Genomic DNA, 26,483 nt, shown 5'->3' on the forward strand with positions numbered 1-26,483 from the left:
ACGAAGGGGAGGAGAAAATTCAATTGAAATGTGGCAAGCAGATAAGGCTCACATAAGTGATGGTTTGTGATTGTGAACGACATTGCAGGAGAGAAATGTTTGGGTTTGGGTGGTTGGATGAATTTTTGGGTTGGGATTTGAGTGGTTAGTAAAATTTGGGGGCAGCTATGTGGAGCTGGTGGATTTGCAAAAAAAATCAAAACTTTGAATTAATTGAATGAGGGTGTTGGGGTAAGTTTAAATTAAGGATAAATGTTTTTTAAAAAATTAGTTAAAGATAAATGTTTAATTAAGAAAATATTTATTTTGATTTTTTTTTAAAAACCTGTTATAGTGGGTCAAAATGGCTTGGTGTAACTTTACACAAGTTTTTAGATGATCATAATAAATTTTTCCATTATCTTGGACCTGCAATTGAGAGAAGAGCCACACCCGAAAGGATGCATTCACTAGAACGCTTGCTACAACCCTTGCGAATCTACTCCAAACCCACACCGTGCCGGGACAACGCCGGAGAACATGCTCCGCGTCCTCCACCGCTGCACCACAACGAATACAGGCCGCTGAACCTGCGAGGTGGCTACAGAACCTCTTTGCATTAGCCGGCAACGCATCTCTGGCCGTAAGCCAAAGGAGGCCATTGTTTTCTTCCTTCCACAGTATTGAATCCTCCCCTGTTTTCCTTTCTGGCACAGTGATGCTCAGAATTTATTGTTTCAAATCGTCTGGAAGCATAGTATCCACAATTCCATATATTAAGAAAAATATATAGTAATAAATTTGTAAAGAAATTATGAAATTTTATAAATTACCCTTTTAAAAGAGTTACCATTTCAATTAATTTTTGTCTGTACTTCAATTATCTTTTTTAATTTTCTATTAATTTCTCTCTTTTAAGTTAATAAATTCTGAAAGATGTGATAAGTAATTTTTGTTTTGAAAGAGAAGTGATAAGTAATTTTTTTTTTTAAAGAGATGTGAGGTAAATTATTGAGAGAAAAAAAAAAATAGAAATATACGATAGGTGGAGATGTTGAGGAGAAGAGAGAAAAAAGATGTGGTGTTCGTGTTCCCACATCGCGACGCCAATTTACAAGGCTCTCGTTCCCTCTCTACCACGGCGGCGCTGCCACGCCGTCTCGGCGAACCAACATCAGCAAGTTGGGGAATCGGAAGCGCAGATTAGTGGCTCAGATGTGCTGTGGGCATTGCAGAGAGCAAGTGCTGTTAAGAAGATAAAGAACAACAACAAGAAACACATAAAGCACGACCATCACCATGGAAGGGGACGGCTATCCTCTGCGGCCGAAGTAGTGGACTACACCAATGTTCGGCCACTCTGTATAAACTCCAACTGGGCTGCTAAATTGGATGAATTGGAGAAACGTCTTCACCAGCTTTCACATACCATCTGAATCTCATTTCATTTCAGCCTTGTTATTTTACACATAAGACAATGATCATGATCTTCTTTTTCAAATCTTATGCACATCAGCTTCAGTTTACAGTGTATCCTTCATAGTGAATTAGAATTGCTTGTTACATTACCACAACTTGTTTCTGCTGAGAAAGTAAGGGTCTATCCAGCAGAATTTTATTAGTGCAACTGCAATGCCAAGGGTGACAGCAGAATGGTTTATTATTTTGTTGCAAGTTATAGTAGGTCACAGCATGTCAATCCAAATATGTTTCGTTCATATTTGATTCCAAGTAATATGCAACTCTACCACGAAAAATAAAGTCACACAGATTTTCAAGCATACATAATTCTTGTACTTTGATCACTTCACCATAAAATCCTTAAATTGACTCCTTCATTTGATCAATTCAGGAGCAAAGTATGAGGGGACATCAACATGAGAGAAATCGAGCAATCCTAAAAAAATTGTTTTCAGTTCTTAACCCCATAAATGAACAATGTTTTCTACCCGGTTCAATTGTTTTGTCACCTAAGGCTGAAATGCAAACTTCGAGAAGATTGGGTTGCAGTAATGCGGTTTTAGTATTTTATCTGCGGATAATTCTTAAACTCTGCTGGGATTAATGTTGCTTAAAACCTAAACCTCACCGTGCGAGATTCACATGCAAAATACCTATCCCATTTTAACTCTCATTTGCTCAGTTGATCACTGTTTCACATATCAATGGCAGAGTTAGTTTCAGCCAAATTGCTAATCTAGTAAAGCTCAGAAAAATGATTTAGGGTGCTGCCACAAACAGGTAAGAGCCACTGAGTGGTGCATTTAAAATGGAGCGACAAAAACATGGTAAATTTACTGAAACCAAATTAACATAATGTTCTAAAGGTTGTCGATAAAAATGTACCAAAAAGCATTCCAAGCAGAAAAGATGGGCAATTACTCGGGTGTGACTCATCTAACAGCAGTAAATTCCAACATTAACTTAACAGCATAATATCATTGGTCCTAATCCTAACATTCTCTTCATATATTTTTTAAATATTTTCCCCCCTTTTTTTGTGGGATAGAGATTGAGAAAGGATTTTCTGTAACGTATCTTGTCCCCAAAGCCCCACACCACCAAGAAGACAGCAAGGTGACACGAGCCACATTGCATTTATCTGCTTTCTACCACTAATAAGGTCGAAACCTTCTGCTACGATTGCCTTCATCGTTACCGCCGCCGCCACCTCGCCCAGCTTGACCACTTGGACCATTGCTACGTTCATTTCTGCGAGGTCGGGCAGCAGGAACCTGTACACCAGGCTGTTGACTGCAGAAGACCCCAAAATGAAGGTATTACATCGGATATAATATAAGGACATGTAATCATGTACAAGAGTTGTAAATACTTACAGGACATAGCCGATTCGACCATCTGGCAATACCATGGGAACCATCTGCATTCCTGCTGGCATTGGACCTCTGCCATATATCATTGGCTGTTCGAAAGTACACAGGAACACAAAAAATGCAAGAAGATTAGAACAAATAATAAATCAAGAATCAAACACATCAATTATGAATATCCTCTAAGTCAGTAAGTCACTAAATACCTGTTGATAAGCAGGAGCAGCCCCGTAGCCAGTCCCTAAAGAGCCATAAGGATTTCCAGAATAGCTACCGTAACCAGCATGTGGAAGATGGTTTGGGTGAACTCCAGGATTGAAGGCATAAGCATCAGGTCTCTTTTCAGCTTGAGGCTTAGCAAGAACAACTTCAAGCACTTGGCCTGCAGTCCAAAATTATTTAACATATTTAAGTAACACACATAATGAATAGTATTACAAACAAAAGAACATTTTTAATGGATAAGACGAGTGACTTAGATAAGTTGGTTTCACTCTTTTTGTTATTTTTTGCAAAGTTAACTGAAAAGAAAAGGACAGACAAATTCGTAGGGTGAAAACAGGTTTATAACTTCATATTGCATAAAACAAGTACCATCAATTTCATATTTCTCTGTTTCTTTTACTGCTTTCAATGCACTTGACCTCTCAGCAAAATGAATGAAACCAAAATCCCGTTTCCCACCAATTTTGCCTGGTGGCATGACCACTTTTGTTACTTCCCCATGACGACGGAATAGTTCCTTCAGTTGATCAGTAGTGACATTCTCTGGTATGTTTTTCACATATAGAGCTTTAACCTGAAAATTGCAAAAACAAATTTTGAAGGCAAAACTTGAATTTATTATTTTTCATACACAAAACACCAAAAATATATGTTAATATAAATGCCACATATTAACATCTTTGATGTGTTAAACAACTATCAAGACTAACCCTTTTCTTAAACAAAGTCAGCATTCCATAGCAGTCTTATTTATAATAATGTCACCAATAAAATCTTAGGTATCTATTAGTGTTAGGACTTTGATAGTGACGGTTAGCGAGATAGTTTGGTTAGTTGGGAGGTGATCAGTGTTATCATTTCCAACGGCAGTGTAGTGGTCGATCCCAAAAAAGCTATAACATTGTAGTGCATAGTGGCATGACCGCTATGCTGATTTTTTTTTGAAGTTTACATAATTTCTACTATATAAATATAAATGATAAAAAAAGAGAAGAATAAATAACTAAAGCCTGAGACACGATGATGAAAAGAGAAGAAAAGCTCAAAGTACAAGACAAGAGAAAATAAATTAGCAAAGAATCAACAAATCAAAGGAAAAGGGGGAAAAGAACACAACATGAAGCTGCTAGAGGAAAGAGAACTGAAGTAAAAAGAGATGGGCCGCACGAGTGGTAGCTGCAGAAGTCATCGAAGGGTCGCTCAAGGGGCATGTGTCAGATAGAGCAAGGAGAAAAGGCGCGGTGAGTGAGGGTTTACTGAAACAACTCAACAAGAACCTTTTTCAACTTATTTTTAAGACAACTCCCAAAATTACACCTAAAATGTTTTAACATTAACTTCTGGAGGGAATTTTTGGATTATTGTCCTTTCCACTAAAAATCAGTCAGACAGCGCCATGACGGCCACTGGTCGAGACCTACTAGGTGATATTGAGAAGGAAATAGTACTGAGAAAATATCAAATTACCCAAAGAACAGCTTGTAGATCTTGGGTGAGTCAATGACTAAGGCGACAAATTGTGAGAAGATAGCGTAGGGATAGAAACAGTAATCTAAATGTATGATGATCTAATAGCAAACAATGATAGATGGTGATAAAAACCTTGGAAGAACCACACCACAAAAGCTAGTTCTTGTAGTTGGAGAGCCCAAGGCCTTGTAAACCCCACTTTAGAATCCTATACTTCCAATGTGGGACTCAAGTCCTTACCTTGCAATTGGGTTCCTAACATATGGAGGCATTCAGCAAAGAAGAAGAGTTTCAAGGCAAGCAGACCAAGTCAGCTAACAGTAGCCATGAGCACTGTGAAGGAGGAGATGGAAGTAGTGGGGTGGGGTGAGTTTGGAAGCACAACTGGTCAGATAAACGGGCACATATAGTGGCTGCGGAAGAAGCACAGATGGGCAGTGCATAGCTGGTGGTGTCAAAAAGCTGATTGTGACAAAGATCAGACAACTATGAAGGTGGAAATCATATAATTTTACAATTTATAAGTTTGTCAATGAACAAGGGTAATCTAATAACTTTACAATCTATAATTTTCCTATTCCCAACTGTGAAGGTGGAAATCATATTCTTAAATTTCACACAAAAATTTACATTCCCAGAAATCCCTTGTGTCTGAGAAACATTATTTATCTCTTGTACCAAATATGGAAAACTTTTCCACTGAACAATCCCCAAATTGTCAAAACATTTCTTACTCCAAACACCGCCTCAGGATTACAAACTCTTTGGTATGAGTATGATTTTCCTCTTTACTAGGTGGGCTCAGCTGAGAGAGAAAGAGGAGAGAGGGGGAATGCAGGAAAAAGCAGTAAAAGGGAAGCACAGATGATCACCTATAAATGTCCAATCAAACACTTGATACAATTGTATGAAAAACAACTGAAAATCACTCTTAACCTCTAAGCTCCCTTTTCATCCAAGAAATTACCTGTGAAGAAGCAGAATGGTCAGGTGAATTCTTTGGATCTGCCCATGTGACAGTTGGTGTATTTCCATATAGCTTAAAACTCGAACTTGACATCTTTTGCCGTGAATAATCAGCACATGCATTATTGTAATACAAAACAAAAGCAAACCCACGATTCTTGCTTGGATTTTGAGGGTCCTGTAATGAACAAAAATGGATTGGAAATAAAGGTAGGCCTTATAACATTTTAATATAAGCTAGTAACAAATTTAGTTCAAGTCAAGCCTGAACCTTTATGAGCTCGATGCTTTCAACTCCTGGACCAACACCATCGACGGCTTTCCTAAACTCATCCTCTGTCACTGTTTTTGGAACATTACCGATGAACAATCTGTGTTTGGTTTCAGACAGTGAACACCTCAAAGTTTTTCCCTGATGTCATGTAAAAAGTTGTTAATATCTAAAACTGATCACCAAAATAAGAATTTTGAAATAAATTTGTCTTCAAGCTATAGTGAATAAGATTTTCAGAAAGCATCACGACTTTATGAGTACCTTAAATTCTTTGTTATGTATGTCTTCAATAGCCTTTTGTGCCTCCTCTTTTGTTTTGAAAGCCACAAAAGCATAACCCTTGTTGTCCCCAGTGTCCCTATCTTTCATCAATCGCACCTGAAAAGTAATAACAAATTAAAGTTTTATAAATAAACCAAAATTTTCCCATCCGATGAAAAATAAAGGTTTATAATATCACAGGAGTAACTTTTCAAGACTCTAACCTCAAGAATATCACCCATTGGTTCGCACAATTCCCTTAAATCATCTTCACATGCATCCCGAGGAAGTCCACCAATAAAGACTTCAGAACCATGAGGAGGAAGGGCAAGAAGTTCATCATGCTTTTGTTTCTCATCTTCATCAATGAGAGGTGGCTTTTCCCCATCTTCCTCCACAAATTCAGTGTCAATGTCACCCTTTTCTGCTTCAGCCAATTGGTCTTTCCCATCAGCCTCCGCTGCCAACTCTTCATATTCATGTTCTTCAACACTACCTTCAGCATTTTCATCTTCAGCTCCATCTCCATCCACTCCATCATCATCTACTTGTTCTTCGACATCATCATCCATCTCCTCCATATAGTTTTCCTCATCAAGGTCGACACGCTCATCAATTTCTGCACCTTCTGACATGATTGGGTCAAGATTTTCTCATAAACAGCTGAACACCTGCAGGTTCACACACTAATCACAAAATCTGGGTGGAACACTAAGACATGGAGGCAATAGACAGATATGGTTTTGAAAGAGAACCGAGCAACATCCCTAATCTACCCCATTGGCCATTCGGTAGCTGAATTGATACCCTAAAGCAATACCCAGACTAGGGCAAAATTCAGCAAAGAGACAATAAAACTAGGCAATAGGCATATGATTAAAGACATTAGGCCAATCCAATGCTTAACAGAGGAATGTCAACAAACAAATAAGAGGAAACAATTGAAACTATATGAGAAGATAAAAAAAAATAACAGAAAGACAAACCCTTCAAGTATAGAGTTAAACCCTGTGAAAATGAATGAGCGGAGTAACGCGACATACCATACGAAAAGGAAATGAAAGATCTTTGGCTGGTATATGAGGAGGGTAATGTATTATGAGAATTTGATCCGAAGAAGAAGTGAAGTGAAAGACAAAGGGATAGGGAGGCATATTTATTCATGGAAAACAAAAAGGGAGCGTGCGTACCAGTGTAATGAAATTAGGGTTTTTCAGATTTGCTTCTGTGAGAGAGAGAGAGAGAGAGAGAGTGTGATTCTTCTTCTTCTTCTTCCTCCCCGGTGAAGAGAGAGAGAGAGAGAGTTTATCCGGCAACAAAAGGGGAAGTGAGTGCCTCCTTTTTCCAGATGCGCCTAATCGACAATACTATGAAGCGGTCGTTTTTACTTGCACTCACACTCCCCACACCAATCATTCTCTTCCGCGTGTACTAATATTTTGTCCTACTTTGCCTATTTTTTTTTATCCAAGTCCAACTGTGGCTAGGATGGCCAAAGAGGTTGTACTCTTTGCGTCGATCCGCAAATCGACGACATCTTCTATCACATATGGATATGATAGTTATAACTTTGCATGAATGATTTTTAATTGTCATAACACAACCACGGATGGGGAATGAGATATCATTTTGAAAATGAAAACTTTAATCCCAAGTTCCTAACCCGCCGAAAGAATGCGGGCGGGTTAGGTTTTCAAACTCACTTACTTGTTTATGCTTATTTTGCATTACCCGCCATGAAGTGCGAGCAAGTTCATGACAGGGTTGATTGCTTATTGTCGTTTGGCATATTAGATTTTCATTTTTTATTAACTTTTAAATAATAATACCTCTTACATTATTTTTATTATTTTCACCTTTTAAGTTTGGGATGAGCCAACTCATCAACCCGACCTGTTTCAGCGAGCCAATTCATCAAGTTATCACATTTTCTAATCATATTTTTATCAACTTTGTATAAATGGGGAGTGTACATTATCCAACCTACTCTCAAATGCGGAGGAGGGGGCGTTTTAGGCGAGTTAACGTTGGACGGGACGAGTTAGCATATTCAAGAATATTCTATTATTATTCCTTAGCATATTTTGTAATTTACTTCTTTCCATTGTACTTACTTTTCTATAAGCACATTGTCTACCTCACAAAAGTTATGATGAGAGTTATCACATCTTACATGGTATCAGGTTACAATTCCAAACCCTAGCCTCCAAACCTTGTGTCATCGTCTCCAACATTGTGCGCCGCCACTAACCCACTGTTCTTTCTTCCTCTGTCACGTTGTCTAGCCGTGTGGCTTTTGTTCCAGTTGCACAGCCCAGCGTTGCTTGCTGCCTAGTTGCACGCTCTGCGTCCCCGCCAAAAGTGGGGAAAAACCAAAATTGTCCCTCCGTGTTTTACTCCAGAGGTTGAACATTCGGACTCATCCGAATGTTCAACGTTCGGACTCTGTTAATATTAGAACAGAACAATCAATTCAGATTCACTTTTAGAACAATACAAAACATCAACACTCGGAGCTCTCAAGACGTGCGGCTCAGAAGCGACAAAAGCGACCAAAAATCGCGAACAAGAGTTGGTGTTTGGACATCCTATGCCGCCAACTGCTCTCCAATGGGAATACAACGTTGTAGAACCCGAGTCCGAATGATGTAGACCGTATGAAGAGCGTTTGGAAAGATTTATGGCTGAACACACTGTTTGGATTGGTCCTCATGTTCCTAGCAAGAATGATTACATAGACATAACAAAAGATTGATAATATGATTCATGTTTGTAATGTTATATTAGATTTGACATTTGAATATTTTCCTACATGTATTAAAACAATGCTCCAGTATTGTAGCCATGTCTGTTTGTCCCATATTATTGTCTCTGCATTTTCGTGTTTATGTCTTTGTGATAGTATCTGGTTTGAGAGGTCCGAATCTTGAAGTTTCATATTAATCCAGTTCAACAACTATCGGACGTCTTAAAAAGGGGGGTGACAAATTTAATTATCAACCAGTCCGAACCTTATAGTCCTGGAGAGATCCGAACCTTATAGTCCTGGATCTTTCCACATCTACAATAAAGCATTTGAATCTTTTCACACATGTGTTCTCAATATCAATTATTCATTTATGTTAATATACAGGTATTTCCAAAGGACAGGGCACCTCCACCTTGAAGCTTCACAAACATAACAAAAGATTAATATTAGTTCTTTACTAATTCTATATTAAGGACTATTTGTGTAACTTTTGAAATGCTTAACTTAGATTATGTATTGTTATTTTGCTTCACTTTTCAAATGCTTAACTTTGATTATGTATTGTAATTTTGTTTAAATTGGATTATGTAACTTTTCAATTTTAAAGTCATGTTATTTTTGCTGCAATTGGACTAAAGTCATGTTATTTTAACTATAAGTAAAGCATCCGAACGTATAACTCTCGGACGGGGTCCAAAACATCAACAACTGTATTGGTGTAGAGGTTTAAGTCCCGGAGGGTAGTCCAGACATTTTTTTAAAAAGGCTGGGGTGGCAATTCTAAATGATGGGGTGGAAAATTTAATTCCCAATTTAGAGCGCAGAGAGTGAAGAGTTGAAAAGGGATTTTTAAATCTTATGACTAGAATTAGAACATGATTAGCTATAGCCACGGTTAATGACATAAATGTTGGTATATAATATCTTATACCCACGGTTTCAATTTTGTCGCTCAAGGAATTAGTTACAGTAACAGACACTCATAGGTATATCATATCTATAGCTACGCTTAATGACATGTTTGTTGGTAAAAGTATTTATACCCACACATTTTGTGCCTGTCACTAAAAATGTTCGTTGGTATATGACAATTTTTTTGTAGTGGCGCTCACACCGCCTGCCCTGAGCCGCTCCGTCTTCTATAAATCATACATTGTCTGCCTCACACAAATGTGGTGAGGGTTATCACATCTTACCATCTTTGTTTCAATTCTATGATTTTTGGATTAGTTGTGATTCAACAGCCTAACCATTTATCAAATTTTACTAGAATGAAATACAAAATGGTTAAATATGTTTTTGGTTCCTAAAACAATGAGTTATTAATTTTGCTTCATTCATATATCTTTGTAGCGGTTTAAACTATAACATGGAATTGAATTGAAACAAGTTACAAGACATGATGCAATCCATAACATGGAAGCATGAACAACTTTTTTTATTATGATCACATAAGAATTGGTAGAGAAAGTAACATAATACTAACTTCTATAGCCCCAACGTTAATAGCCCATTGTCATTGAAAATTTGAAATCATTTGCTCTTTTGGTTCACAAGTCTACAAACTCTTGCTTCCTTGTAAACTCTACCCGGTCTGCAATAGTAGCCCTTGTTTGGTGCACAATGACTATCTTGTGAGCATATGCACAACCCTTCCAATGCACACCCATCCTTCAATATTGTTATCCCTTTTTTGAGCCCAAGCACTTGGTCTGTCCACTCACTTGAGAAAACTCCTTTTGGATCATACTTCTTTTTAACCTTCAAAAATTTGTGTGCATTAGGATACTTGTTGATTGCTCCCACAAATGCCAAGTTCCTATTTTTTCCCCAATGTGGTGATGCTCCATATTTGAACAACCCAATTTGTTCAATCTCTTCAAGTATGTCTTCAAAGAGTCTAGGATTCAATGGGTCTTTACTACGGTAGTATGTGATGTCAAAATCCACGGCATCCTCTGTTTTCCCCAAGTAAGCACTCGAAGCAGTAACATAGCGCAAAATGATTCCATTGTACAATTCTAAGCCACACAGTGCCTCTGGCTCCAACTCAAGAAGCTTCTGAACATCTTCAATGAAGTTCTTTACCACAGACAATGGGACGCTAAATGCTGTTTGGTGAAAAACTTCCCCCTTGATTCTATAGTCCCATGCACATGCTGTGATGAATCCATCATTTAAACTATCCAAACATGTCCCTGATGACTGAATGCGGTTGGTAAATCCAACAACAGGGTAGCCAAGAAAGAGTACACCATTGTTTGTCAATCCATAAGCACCGCTTGCCAGTGTTGCAGTTACCAACTTTGCACTGATGCACTTCCCATTAGCATCGCGTGTTGCTTCTTGAAGCTCCTCTATATATCATAACAAAGAAAGCTATAAAACCATTTTGCGCAACACATTTATTATATGTTAATGCGAATCTCCTAATTAAATTAATTTATATAAAAGTCCCAAATGATTGTGCAAGTTAATGCTGTTTTAATTTAATGAAAGTCCACCTTGAATTCATTTTGAATTGTACAATTAATAAAGGAAGCAAACCTGAGGCTCTAACTAGAGCTAAAGTGGCAGAGGGTGTGGATCGAAATGGGGTGAAATCATATAAGCCATTGCCAGGTGTATTGACAGGAACACGGTCATCAATTCTGTACACGGCTTTCCTTTGACTTGGATACCATGTTACATCCGCAAACTCATGCTCTCTTCCAAAATTAATCAATTTATCTCCCAAGTCTGAATCATTTTTTGTCAAAAATGTGAGAGATCGCTTGAAGAGGGGTTCCAATTTCAGAGTAACCTGTACAAAAATAATAGTCAAACATTTCATCACCCAACACCCAAAAGAAGGTCATACATAAGCAACTTATAGGAATTTTACTTCCAATAAGAATTTGGTTAGTGCATGAATATTTATTTTAAATAAAAAAGTTTCAAAATAAAAGATTTGTTACTAAGAAACCCGTATACGAAATGCTATACATCTTGTGTGACTTTATATATTTGTGGTTTGACATAATACATGTTGGAATTTGCTAATATTTAACCGGAGTTGACCAATTAAGCAGCACATGCATGCTTCCTTCGTCTAGATTTGTTTCAATGAACTACTCTATTTTTACAACTAGCTTAATACATGTTATTTAAAATATGTTTACAACTAATATGCAGAGATTTTTAATTTTTTTTTTAACTTGGACCATACTTCTCTTGATCTATAGTAGACAAAGACATTTATGGCAGTTTTATGTTCTTGAAAAGTACTTAATGCTAAATCTGGGACAAATAGTAATTCGGAGAAGTTATTAATGAACGAATAAATTAAATTATCTCTACGTATCGAGTTTAGAATCTGGAACACCTGGCACCCTGCACAACTCTTTTTTTTTTTTTTTTTATAAACGTGCATGGTTGGCCTGTAGTACAAATCAAATTATTTTTCACCATTATTTTGTTCAAGCTGTATCTTAAGTCTACACGTTAGTTAAAAATCCATTGATTTCAAATTAAAGAATTTAATCAAATTTAAAGCCATTCATAATAATGAATAAGGGTTTTCATTGGTTCAGATTTTGAACTTGATCAATGATCCAAACCAAATCAATGCATATATATATATATAATTATTTCGGATATTTCAGTTAACTGGTTTACTTTAGGCCCGTTTCGTGGTCAGGACAAGATATAATATGATATAATATGTGAACAAGATAGGATAAGAGCAGGATAGACTCTTATCATATCCTGTGTTTGTGGTACGTGCACATGATAAAGACATGATATGATAAAGAAAAATGTATCAAATTTATATTTGACTAAAAAGTACATTTAAAAATGGATCATTCTATAAAATTTAATTGTTTATACTTTTTCATGAATGGGTTTATATTTTAAAATAACTAAAATTAATTTAAATTTTATTAATTAGTCTATTTTATTGTTTTGAAGATAGCATAGTTGTGATACGTTATAATTAACAATAAAAGTTAACTAAATTAAGAATATTATTATTTCAAAAGTACTTTATATTTAAATTATAAATTATTATAAAAGTAGAATAATAATTTTAAATAATAGGAGATGAAAAATAGAAAATTAGTCTATTACTATTAAAAAAACAATATTTGTAACCAATTGATTTTCACTTAATTGTGACACGTGATAAATAAGAAAAATTAACTAAATAAAAAATATTATTATTTTAAAAGTAATTTATATTTAAATTATTATAAAGGTAAATAATTTTTAAATAATAGGAGATGAAAATATTAAATTAGTCTATAACTATTAATAAATCAAATATTTGTAAGTGGGTAGTCTATTTTACTATTTATGAATAGTAATTTTTTTATTTTAGTTACATTAATATTTTTATATTTATTAATTAACATTATTATAAATTATATAATACTAATATAAATTAATTTGGAGTTAGGATACTGAAAGAAAATATATAACTGGTATCATATCATGTTCTATCCTAACTCCTCCTCACGATAACTTTTATACATGATGGACAAAATAGGAAATGAGACATGATAATGTTATCTTATCCTGCTGGCGCAACAAACAACAGATAACAACAGGATATGATTACTATCATGTCATATCTTATCATGTCTTAACCACCAACATGATATGATTACTATCTTGTCAAATCAAGAGCGTAGGAAGTTAATAACAGGCTTTAAGAAGTAGTTTCTTCACATGTTAAGAGACCAGCTAATAAGGTGGCTTATTTGTTAGCAGCAAACTAAATGCTTGTTCTTTTCCCTTCTAACATTTGGTGGGATGACCCTCCTCATGAATGATGCAGCACATGCATTATTTTGCAGATTCTGCTTTGTCTAGTTAATGAATGAGATACTTTCCTTTAAAAAAATATATGCCGACAGTTAAAAATGTAAAATGAATTACCTGAGAAACAACACCAAGAACTCCTAAAGAAACTCTGGCTGCATTAAGATCTTGGTCTGATTCATTAAGGGTCTGAACTTTAGCATATCCATCTTCATGTCCTGCAGGAGTAACAATTCGAATCTCAACAACATACTCATGAACAGCACTTCCTTTACCCCACAAAGTGCTTCCATGAGCACCAGTTGCCAAAAGGCCTCCAATGGTAATTCCCCACCAATATGGTGTGTATGGTAAGGCCAAACCAGCTTTTGCAGCCTCACTTATGATGTGTCTCAGCAGCACACCACTCTCCACTGTCATGGTCCTTGCTTCCACATCAATTTTCACTATCTTTGTCAGATTGTTGGTGCTTATCAGCAACCCATTTTGGTCATCAGGGCAGGCCAGCTTTGGGATGCTGTGGGAGTAGCGGGTAGCAGCTTTCATTTTGCGGTTGTTTTTGGAAGCTGATGCAACCATGGATATGAGCTCTGCCTCTGAGGTTGGGTACATAACCTCACCAGCTTGGCAAGTACTTCTGTCAGGGAAGGCACCAATCGAGTTTGTGATGGTGCAGTTTTTGTTGTTTGAAGAACATTTGATTGGATCATCTGGAGGAGTTGAAATCACTCCATAGATCATAAATAGGAAGAAGATAAGAGTGGATTTGGGTACTTGGTTTCTCATTTTTTTCTTCTTGTTATCTAGCAGAGCCCTGCATTGCTCTATTTATAGATTGAAATGGATATGTGAACATGCCCCGGAGAATAGAGCATTGACAATGAACAAATGCGCACATGAATGCCCCTCTGTTAGCTAGCGTCAATATAGCCTATTAACTTGGACCAATTCTATAGTAAGAGATAGTTGATCATCTTTGAAGCGATAGATGTTTCACTCCTCTTAACAAAAGACTTTCGTTGAGAGAGCTAGCCTTATTAAGATGTACTCAATATCCTAATTGCGAAAGTCATGAAACTTTTGCAAAAAAATAAATCTTTCGCACCACGGTTAATACAAGCATTACAAGATGGTTAATTAAATAGTTTTTCTTCATAAGAATTGGAAATGTAATCACTTATTTAAAGAATGAAGTGATACTTAAATTTATGCCTTGGTTCCATTATCTCCTTTCTACACTACACAGCTAGCAATAATTATTTGATAGTTGATTAATACTTGCAAGGTGTGAAGTGTTCCTGGCCGCATTAACAATGCCCCTTATAAGTTATAATAAACATGTCGTGGAGTGCAATTGGGACGTCTAAAATATGAAGTATTGCAACAACTGGATATAGAATATTGGCATTTCTGCGTTCAAACAAAAATCATATGGAGACAAAAATGGTACTTTGAAAGTTTAGGCGAAACTCGATATGGAGATTATTGGAGACGCAATTCATGACTCCAACAGATAGATCTATATATGCATCGTGAAAAATCAGCCACCAAAGCTAATCATGAAAATAGTTTTTTTAGAGTATCTTTCGCCCAATATGTAGAGACTAAGTTTCTAGAGTATTGTCGACAACTAAAATTAGGACCTCTTTCAGCCGTGCTTTTTTTAAGCATAAGTGCATAACAGAATCACATTTTAAAGAGGGTGTTAGTTTTTTTTTTTTTTTAACTCAAGAGGATGTTAGTTTTAATATCATCTCAATACATCTTTCATGCCATTCTCATTCCAAAAACACTTCCTATGAATTTTTTCATTCCGCGGTAAGTGCGGAATTACTTTTTACAAAAATAATTTTGCTAGAAACATAAATATATTCCGCACTTATAAGTATGAAAATATTTTCACATGTCTAAAAATATATTCCACAAACACTAATCTACAGTATGCAAATTACATTCCGTACCTCTAACGCGCGGTTAAACAACGATTCAAAAAACACTAAGGGTGGTGGAGTGTTTTGATATAAGGATATTTAGAAGAGAAAAAAAGGATGACATGAATAATGAAAAAGATGACACCAAAATTAATTCTCGTTAAAAATACTCGAGCCGACCCATACCAATACATGTTGATGATTCAATTGGTCTATTATATCTATACTAGTATTTTTTACCCGTGCGATGCACGGGGGATATTCATTTTTGTTTTTCGTTTGTAATTTTTAAAAAACTTGTGTTAATTATATTTTATTTTGTTTGTTCAAATAATTATAAAAGACACTATCAAGTGTGAGTAAGTCTAACATAGAAATAAAATGAAAATTTTGAGCTGTTTATAAGTAAGATGATTCATACACCTAATGTGTTAAGGTTTTAGGTGAAAGATGAGGTGTTCAACATACTTGTTTTTGTTGTTTACCCCAATGTGATGATATTGTGATGATCCCTCATAGTTTTAAACATATTTTTTCCCTAACGCCACCATGATATAAATGTTGCCAGCTCAAATAGTATTGTGTCCCAAAAATATATGAACATTAAGTTGAGTAGTATCTCATTTACGATTTGAATATTTGACTGAATTTTATTGTCAAAATGAACCTCATAAATGTAGTAGAAATTAATTTTAAAAAAGAAGAAGAAGAAATTGAGTCATTTATAAGATATGAGACAAATAGAGTAGGATATCAGTTACAAACCCTAATTGACGATAAAGCAAATAAAGTAGGATATAAGTTACAAAGATAACTTTTTTATTAGATATTTATGACTCCATAATCATGATACTGTTTTGATCACAATAATTAAATTGAGGAGATTTACATCATAAAACCATCTTATTTTTCATGTTTTTTATGTTTTTCATATAATAATTAATCTACTTAACACTTGAAAATGTGAAGAGTTTCAAAAAAGAAAATGTGAAGTTTTTTTTATAATATGCGAATTGATTAACATTTAAGCAAATAAACTGAGTCTCTATTGATAGCTCAAGTAGTAAGAGCTGGGGGGCATATGGGTAGGGGAGAGGAAGTCTAGAGATCGACCCCGAGAGGGTGTAATTTATCTTTCCGATATACAAAAAATAAAGGAAAGAATCAGAATAAAAAAGATTGGTGGACATAAAAACAATATAATCCACTATTGGACACCTACATTTGTGATGGTTTTAGAACACCAAAAAGTGTATAAAAGGTTCATAATCCAAAAAGAACAAAAGCATATAATAATTGCAAAAAAAAAATTCATAGTGAAACGCATACAAATCAATGAACCAACGAATCTATGAAATCATATAAGAAAACCGACAAAAAAAAGTATGGATAAAGAGGTATTTATACCTATAATTTAAGCTTTACAGAAGATTTAAGGTTTAAAAAAACTTAAGAATATTGAAGGTCTCTTCAAAGGTTCTTAGGACCCCTATGTGAATGCATTGATTTTTACAATTAAGTTCAGTGAATAGATTTGGGAATGCAAAAGGACAATGAGATTGCTATGAAACGAACGGTCGTGATTGAATATGGGAGAATAATTTGCATTTTTACCAAAATAATTATAGTCAAATTTTCAATGTAGTATAATAAATTGTTAAATTATTATCTTACCCTCAAGGTTGCGAAAACGTCTTCTTCATTATATCTAAAGAATGACCAAAATTCATTAAAAATTCAATTTAGATCTAATATTAGTTAACGGGTAAAAAATTATGTAATTTGTTAAAGTATCAAAATTATTTTGTAGATAAGTTTTTGACCCGTGTCTTTTTGTGTATAACATGAAATTTTTTAAAATTTATATTATTTTTTGTTATGTTTATTAAAATAGAGTTTCTAAATTAACTCTACAAAATATAAATTTTATTTTTTTTAGTTTTGCGGTAAATGCGTTTGACTTTTTTAAGAAGCGTAATATTTATATTTCTTTGTGGTTGTTTTCTAAATATTGAATGATTTGATTTAGTTTTTATATAAATATTTAACAATTTTTTTTTGTTTTGCGATGTCGTAACAAAACTTAACAACCATCATGAGTTTTAGAATGGAAAAATCAAATGAACACTACATGTTCTCAAAAAATCATCAAATTTAAATTTATCGTAAAGGTAGAAGAATTAAAAAAATAAGAATAAAGAATACTTGGAACTATTCTCAGAAACTGAACTCTTGTCCCTTGTTGTTTTTCCTTCCAAAATTCCAGTGGGGTGCAGAGGAAAGAAGTCTAACGCGTTTTGGTTACTACATTGAATGTTATGATATGAGATCCTCTATTGCATCCATCATATACCATTTGGCTATTAAAGAGACTTGACATGGGTACAACCTTCTCAGCATGACTCCTACAACCTACAGGTAGAAGCATCACCGTGTCTGAGGTATACAATATGGGTCATAGAGGGCTGGGGGATCACCTTTTCATGGAATTCTATGTTTTTTTAACAGGATGAACAAACAAACCAAAAGAACTCATTATGGTTTTCTGTGGGGGCAGAAATAAAAGAAATGATAAATGAAAAGAAGAACACATGTATCAAAATAAACAACATCTATTCAAGGGCTATTGTAAAATATCCAAAGAAAAATAAGTAGAAGTTGTTGTCATTAAAAAGATCAACTTATAATTTTTCAATTGAGCAAAGAGAAGTGTCTGCTTTCATTAACATCAATCTTCCTTAGGTTTTGAAATAGAACTTGGAAGTTTGGACGGGTCAAAATAACTAACTTAAAAAAAATATTCATTCTGATATAGAATGATTGTATCGGTCCAAAATAGTTAGAATAGACACATTCAAAACATGATATTCATAATTGGAACCTATGAGCTAACAGACAAAAACAAAAATTAATGAGGTGATATTAGTTTTAACAAAAAATAATTAAAAGTGTATCTTTTATCATCATCATCCTTTTTTGGTACATATTTGCTTGGTTTATAAACTTTAAAAAATACTATATTATGGAATTCTAAATGAGGTAAACTTTTATAGCAAAATAATGAGTTATATTTTTTTTTATTAATATTGTAATTTTAATAACCATTATTCCATTTTTTAATTGAATTAAATATACTTGAAAAAATATGTTAGTTTGTGAAAGTAATTTTTTTTGTGGTAAAATAAATATCGATATAAATTTTATGAAAAATGCATTAAAATAAATTAACATAAGTGCATCACATTATGAGCTATCATGGTCGAAATTGTGTGAAGCTTCTTAGCAATTTATAAGGGGAGTTTATTAAAATTATGATATAATTTAAATTTTCATGTTGGTGGAAAGTCAAGGCACTTGAAGAATCAATATCCTTACCGAGATCGAAAAGATGCATGGAATGTTTGGATTAGACCACCTATTGAATTTTTGGATTAAAATAGTGTGATATGGTTTTAGTCAAATGTTATATTATTTTTTTATTAATAAATATCTAGTAGCAATAATAAAAAAACCTAAATTAAATGACAGATACTTACTTCTTATATCATTGACATGGTTTCTCCGAACTTGTGAATTTTGGCTTCGTGCCGAGGCCTTTACATGGGAGATACATATTGTTGTGCTTTGATCTGCTGCATTGTTTTGTTCAAATATTTCCATTTAAAATAATATTTAGGGAATATATAAAAGCAATTTAGATAATCAAGCATCGACACAAAATAACTGAATTTTTTTTTTGTTTTGTTTTGAAAACATACCATTTGAAATGTTTGGTTGTTGAATGCTTGCAGAAGTCCCTTCGCCGTTGACATGGTTTCTCTGAACCGGTGAATTTCTGCTTCGTGTCAAACCCTTTACATGGGAGATTCACAATGTTGTGTTTTGTTGAGGTATACAAATATTTACATTGAAAATATTTTTTAGAAAATATATAAAAGCAATTTAATTAACAAAACACCGGCACAACATAAATCAAATAAAAGTTGTTTTACAATTAGAAATGTTAGATTGTTGAAACCTCACAGAAATTCCTTGGCTCGATTGATTTGATTCTATGCTAGAATTAGGCATTGTATGAAAATGGTGGATTCATGAATGTTAAACTTATAGAAAAAATTGGATAAGAAAAAAGAAAGAATTAAAAAATTGATATGTACGAAACTTACTTGTGTCGTTGGTCGAAGATCCATAATTTGATGAATTATGCTTGCGATCTTCATCTTCCAGCCTCATTTAGAGGGCGATAAACAATGGTTCTTTTGCAAACCGAGTTATCTATTTTTTAGACTGAGGCATATGCAACAATGCGAAAGGGTGAGAAATCGTTTTAAACATAAAGATGTTTGAGTGAGAAACTGTGTGCAGAGATGAAGACTTTTTTTGTTATTTATATAGTAGGCAAATGAGAATGGAGTTATAGAAGCGGAATGATTTTTCCTCTTGGATTTAATTATTTATTTTTGTGTCATGATTATATACTTTGATGTAGGATTTAAAACCAATTTTGAAGGTTACAAATTTTTAAACTTCTTCTAAATTAATCTCTTAATTTTTATGTAACTTCTAAATTGCATTAATATTTTTGTAAAAAAATTTGTGCTTATAAAAATATGTAGCCTATATGCACATTTAAGACATTTTTTATTTTCTATGCAATAATAGAAAGCATATGAGAATATGATTGTAGAATATGAATGGTTGTTGTAACATCATTAGGTAATTTAAAGTGGGATATTAAAGGTTTATATTTTTTAACTTCTTATAAATTAATTTCTTAAATGTATGTAACTCCTAAATTGCCTTAATTTTTTAACTTCTCATAATTCACTATTAGGCCCTTTTGTAAATCAAATGCTTGTGAATCAACTGCTGAGATTCAATCCAAGTGAAATAAATTACTATTTTTACTAAAATACCCATGCCCAATTTTCATAGTTTTTGAAATTAATTGTTGAATGACTGGTTTGCCCCCAAAGTTGCACAAACTCTCCCTTTATATAGTTTATAGATAGATAGATAGATGTGTAATTTTTACCGTTATTCAATTAAAATATGAGACGTAGATGGAAAAAAGTATAATTTATGTAATTATTGCAGTAAAAAAATATTAATATAGTAGTGCAGCTAAATTTTTGATTGGTGACCAGAAAATATAACACTCAAATCTATCATATGTATCAAATGAATAATTATATCTTCACACCTTAAAAATAGGTGTGGAGAGGTGGAGGAAGAGAGAGTAAAAAAAAAGGAAAAATAAAATAAAGATGTGATAGGTGATTTGATTGATAGAAAAAAAGAAAATAAATAGAAATGAAGGTGGAAAAAAAGTAGAGAAGTGTGTATATATCATAACTCGTATCAAATATGTGGACTTAATTACGTTTCAACACAACATTTTGCCTTTAGTTTTTTATGTACATCTTAAAATAACATAGAACAACACCTATCGATCTAAAACAAAGTCAGGTGCAAGCAGCAAGGTGCTTGCTCCACGCAAGGTTGGTTTCCGATTCATAAAAACACTCTCCTTGTTAATTAGCTCCTACCTAAAGCAAATTAAAAATCTGCATAACCATTTCTTTTTCTTCAAGGTGTCTTCCCAACTTAACATCCCAATCAAAATCAAAATTAATAAACTTTTAAGGATATATTTGTGGAACAAGCTAGGTAACATTCACAAAAAAGAATCTATAAATACGCTATCCGGAAATATGTATATACTAGTGTTTTTTACCCGCGCGTTGCACGAGAAATATGTCTATTGTATTTGATACATTAATTAATACTTTGATTATTAAAAATATATTAAACAACGAATGAAATAGAAAAGTCAAAATTGATGAGTAAAGTGGACATAAAGACTTCTCTTCTAAGCCCGATTGAGACCAAGAGGAACTCGTTTCACATTCTTCGTAAATATGAAGACGATAACACAAATCATAGATATAAAGAATTATCAACATATTAATCTTAAAAAAAATTAATGTGATAGTAGCACAAATCAGGATTGTGTAAGATATATCATAAAGTATAACATTATTGTGTTTATTCCAACTAAGTAGGGATGATAATGGGTAGGTACTATAGTACGATCTCCATACCCGCGTTTTTAAAAATTACATGTACTCGTCTCCATACTCACGTGGGTAGTAACTCGAAGCTCTCCACCTTTAGACAATTCAATGTCATTACAGGAAGCTATCCATCTTTGTCAAAATCTAAATCTATAGATGACAATGGGTCTCAAAATCATAGGGTACCCGCAAAAAATACTCACTATGGGTAGGGTAAAAAACCGCTAAATGGGTATGAGATTGAGTATAGATAATTACCCGCAAAAAATATAGGGTATGAGTGCGGGTATGGGCACTGTAGTACCCAACCGGCCCATATCCGCACACACATGTTATTATTATTATTATTATTATTATTATTATTATTATAATAATTATTATTTGGGAATATATTAACAAATTAACTTAAGCTATAGCTTTCAAACTCACTCTTTTTAAAAAAAAATTTGGGATATAATATTAATACTCTAAAAATAAATAATAAATAAATTAAGATAAAATCAAGAAATAAACCACCTAAATCCTAATCAAATCTAAAATTTAAAAATGTATTTTTTTTACTCTAAAAATAAATAAAAAATAAATTAAGATAAAATAAAGAAATAAACAACATAAATCCTAATCAAATCTAAAATTTAAAAAAAAAAATTTATGAGAATTAATCTGAGAATGACACGTGTTATTTTTTTTTCCAATTAGTGAATATTCTGCACCCTAGAAGATTTTCTTTTCCTTAATCCTTTTGCTTTTGTTTAAGAAGAGAAAGGCAGGAATCCTTGAAGCATATGACATCTTACAATTAGTTGAAGAACAAAATCAATTCATGAAGAAGATTGAAACAGAAACCCAAAATGAAGTCTTGAAGAACAAAAAACCCTCCTTCACCAATTTGAAAGGACTGTGGTGAAAGAATTATATCTAGTGTATTAGTGAATCTTGGGGTGGAACCCTTGTGAAACAAAAAATCAAAGGCACATTTCAGTCAAGAGAAACAAAAAATGGTGCAATGCTCCACATGTGCACACCCAAACAAATTATCTATATATGTGAGAAAAAAACAAAATAATTCTCCCACCCAAAATAATTGTGGTTACTTCACCAATGGACTTATACTAACAATCAATTTAAATTGAACTTAAGGAAATATATAGAGCAAAGTAAGATAAGTCACCAAATTGGCATACTAAAACATGATTATATGCAAAACTGATGAGTTTGAGGAAAACATGAACCAACCTTAAGAATGGGCTAAACATACTCATGAAGATTAAATATGAGCTCTTCATATGCTTTCATCAATTTGACTGACTTGTGCATCATAAAAAAAAAATTAGTTAGTTGTGCATCATTCACATACAGTGCAAATAATATGTTTATACACACAGTTCAAACATGATGAATAAAAAGGAGCAAAATTTGAGAAATGAATATAAATTCAGGCTATCCTAAGTTTCGTAAATTTCTATAAATTATACCAAAATCTGGTTTGGAATGGCTTCACACACATGGATTTCTACAAACTATACTAAAATCTGGTTTAAAAAAATACAAAAGCGGAAGAAGAACAATAGAAAAAACATTACATCAGAATCAAAACATTACGTCTTCAACAATGATTCGTTAAAGGGTCTATGCAAAAATTTGTAAACTTTTGGATCAAAACACACAAAATATGTGAAATTTAAGAATTCAGGATTGAATTACAAACAAAGGATAAACTAAAATGGCACAAACCATCAATCACGTAACATCATCTTACGGCATACCTCTGTCCTGATCGCGGCATGTGGCAGAGGTAGAAATAGCAGCTATCAAATCTCTGCGTGTCCATAGTAGCTTTGTGGACCCTCAGTACCAAATCAACTCCCTTTTCTTAGAATTAACATTAAATAAATAATAAGATAAATTAAGATAAAATCAAGAAATAAACAACCTAAATCCTAATCAAATCTAAACTTTAAAAAGGTACTAAATAAAGATAGATAAAAACTACCAAAATCTAGCAAATCACAATAAAAAACTCATAAAATCCTGAATTAAATAAAAATATGAAAATTCAATAAAAATACCATAAAAATTCATTTATACTTTAAATGTATCTCAAAAATAAAATAAAATATTTCATGAAATTAAAATTAAATAAATAATAAATAAGGATAGATAAAAACTATCAAAATCTAGCAAATCACAATAAAAACTCATAAAATCCTGCATTAATTAAAAATCCGAAAATTCAATAAAAATTAATTATTATACTCTATAAATAAATGTAAAATAAAATAAAATATTTCCTGGAAGTAAAATTAAATAAATAATAAGATAAAATTAAGAAATAAACAACCTAAATTCTAATCAAATCTAAAATTTAAAAAGGTACTAAATAAAGATAGATAAAAACTACCAAGTCTAGCAAATCACAATAAAAACTCATAAAATCCTGAATTAATTAAAAATCTGAAAATTTAAGAAAATTTAATTAATATCCTCTAAAAGTAAATCTAAAATAAAATAAAGTATTTTCTGGATTAAAAATAAATAATAAGATAAATTAAAATAAAATTAAGAAATAAACAACCTAAATCCCAATCAAATCTAATATTAAAAATGGTATTAAATAAAGATAGATAAAAACTAACAAAATCTAGCAAATCACAATAAAAACTCATAAAATCCCGAATTAATAAGAAATTCAATAAAAATTAATCAATATATTCTAAAAATAAATTTAAAATAAATTAAAAGACCAAATCTTATCTTTTAAAATAATATCAATCAATTATTTTAGAATATATAAAATTAAAACATATATCAATTGAAAATTATATCTTCTAAAATAATATCAATTAATTAGGTTAGAATATATAAAATTAAAACATATATCAATTGAAAATTATATCCTCTAACAAATTGACACGTGGAATAATTTTTATGAGAATTAATCTGGTGCTGACACGTCACTAAGAATTAATCTGGTGCTGACACGTCACTATGAAAGTTCTTCTTTTCTAATATACTAGTGTTTTTTACCGGCGCGTTGCACGGGGAATATATCTATTGTATTTGATACATCGATTGATATTTTAAATTATAAAATATTTAAGATACTAAGAATGTAAGAACAATTATAATAAAGATGTAGATATTTAAAGAGCACAAATTTTGAAAAACACAGAAGTTAATAAGCCAAAAGCTTTAAGTTTTGCATATGTGAGTTATAACTGAATTTTGATTGTGAAGATGTATACTCGTGTTGTATAAAGGGTAATGCTTTTGTGTTTTAGATATATAACAATAAATAAATATATAATTATTGTTTAAATTATTAAAAATACACTTAAGTTATAGAAAAATGAATTTTATTTTTTTTAACTCTAATTTATTAGCACTAATAAATTTAGGTAATAATTTTATAGTACATATGTATTAATATTTTGTATTCCTCGTACTTTTATTACTATCAAATTATTATAGTTATATACATATATAAATATACACTCTTAACATTTTGAAAACCATACTAAAATTAATTATATTATATTTTTTCTATTAAAATAATATCAATTAATAATATCAAAATAAATAAAAAATAAAATAAAAGACTCACAGATAAAATCAAGAAATAAACAACCTAAATTCTAATCAAATCTAAAATTTAAAAAGGTACTGAATAAATATAGATAAAAACTATCAAAATCTAGTAAATCGCAATAAAAAACTCATAAAATCCTGAATTAATTAAAAATCCGAAAATTCAATAAAAATACCATAAATACTAATTAGTACTCTAAAAATTAATCAAAAATAAATTAAGATAAAATCAAGAAATAAATAACCCAAATCCTGATGAAATCTAAAATTTAAAAATGTATTTTTTTATGAGAATTAACTTGAGAATGACACGTTGAATTTTTTTTATGAGAATTAACGTGAGAATGACACGTCACTAAGAATTAACGTGAGAACGACACGTCATTAAATCAGCCTGATAGGAGTTCTTATTTTCTATTATATATTGATTGATATTGATTGATATTGATATTGATATTGATATTGATTGATATTGATATTGATATTTTTGGACTTAGTTTATTCATTGTTTGATCATTTTGTGATAACTTTCAAGTTTGTCATTTACTAGAATATAATCAAGGGTTACGTGCGTGTACTGGTATGCTAAAATCACGATTTCTTCCTCTAATTAGTATCGTTGACATTTGTGTTTGTCTAGACATGTAGATTTTAAGAAAAATGGAAACGGAGAAGGTGTTTGGAAGAAAACGAAAACCAATATTTCTTTATTAGTAGTAATTAGTTTGAATATCAAAAGAAAAGTTCTTAATTAGAGTGGGTGTGGCCGGGACTAAATTTTTTCCTCTTTCTTCAACTAATGAAGTTTCTGACATGCATCCTTGAAACTTGGTTACCCTACATCCTAAGGGTAATTAGCAAGGTTCCTATAATAATGGAAAACAAAGGAAACTCTAAAGGCGGCTGACAATAATCCTTAACTAGATAAGAAAAATGGTGATGAGCTACTCAAGAAGAAGAAAACTAGGAATACTATGCCTCTTAGCATCCATGAGAGAAACAAGATGAAAGAAAATTGAGAGAGAAAACTCTGATAACTTCATCTGTATTTTCTCAATAGGCATTCTGTTATATAGCAAGCTATCTAGATGTAATGTGAGGTTCTTGGAAGCTGCACATGCTTCTAACACTTTAACTAATTAATGCTAACAAACTAACTACTAAACAATCACACACATCACTTGATCTAACTACTAAACAAGCTTCCCAATTGATTTCATTTATATTCTGGATATTGAGAAACAAAAATGTGTTCCTTTAATGCTAGATAAGCCAATCACAGCAACTGTTGGAGCCTTAATTGATGTGAGTGTGACTAAAGGGTAAACT

The 26,483-nt window shown here is 32.5% G+C and overlaps 2 protein-coding genes across 3 annotated transcripts; both read right to left on the reverse strand.

Moving 5' to 3' along the window:
- Window positions 1-2,249: 2,249 nt before the first annotated feature.
- LOC130731431 (heterogeneous nuclear ribonucleoprotein Q) lies at window positions 2,250-7,397 on the reverse strand. Of its 2 annotated transcripts, XM_057583724.1 has the most exons (10): window positions 7,197-7,366; window positions 7,050-7,078; window positions 6,231-6,677; window positions 6,007-6,123; window positions 5,743-5,883; window positions 5,473-5,649; window positions 3,405-3,609; window positions 3,017-3,192; window positions 2,817-2,902; window positions 2,250-2,733 (listed from the first exon to the last, which is right to left on the reverse strand). In XM_057583724.1, exons 3-10 carry the CDS (start codon window positions 6,639-6,641, stop codon window positions 2,595-2,597), a joined length of 1,452 nt encoding a protein of 483 aa, XP_057439707.1. In that variant the 5' UTR covers window positions 6,642-6,677; window positions 7,050-7,078; window positions 7,197-7,366; the 3' UTR covers window positions 2,250-2,594. The 2 variants fall into 2 exon arrangements, with proteins under 2 accessions (XP_057439707.1, XP_057439706.1); XM_057583723.1 differs by lacking the exon at window positions 7,050-7,078 and having other exon boundaries at window positions 7,197-7,397.
- Window positions 7,398-10,074: 2,677 nt separating this feature from the next.
- LOC130731432 (probable L-gulonolactone oxidase 6) lies at window positions 10,075-14,448 on the reverse strand. Its single transcript, XM_057583725.1, has 3 exons — window positions 13,676-14,448; window positions 11,303-11,558; window positions 10,075-11,112 (listed from the first exon to the last, which is right to left on the reverse strand). Exons 1-3 carry the CDS (start codon window positions 14,342-14,344, stop codon window positions 10,289-10,291), a joined length of 1,749 nt encoding a protein of 582 aa, XP_057439708.1. The 5' UTR covers window positions 14,345-14,448; the 3' UTR covers window positions 10,075-10,288.
- Window positions 14,449-26,483: the final 12,035 nt, after the last annotated feature.

The sequence above is a fragment of the Lotus japonicus genome, chromosome 1 (genome assembly GCF_012489685.1).
Source record: "Lotus japonicus ecotype B-129 chromosome 1, LjGifu_v1.2".
NCBI classification, from domain to species: domain Eukaryota; kingdom Viridiplantae; phylum Streptophyta; class Magnoliopsida; order Fabales; family Fabaceae; genus Lotus; species Lotus japonicus.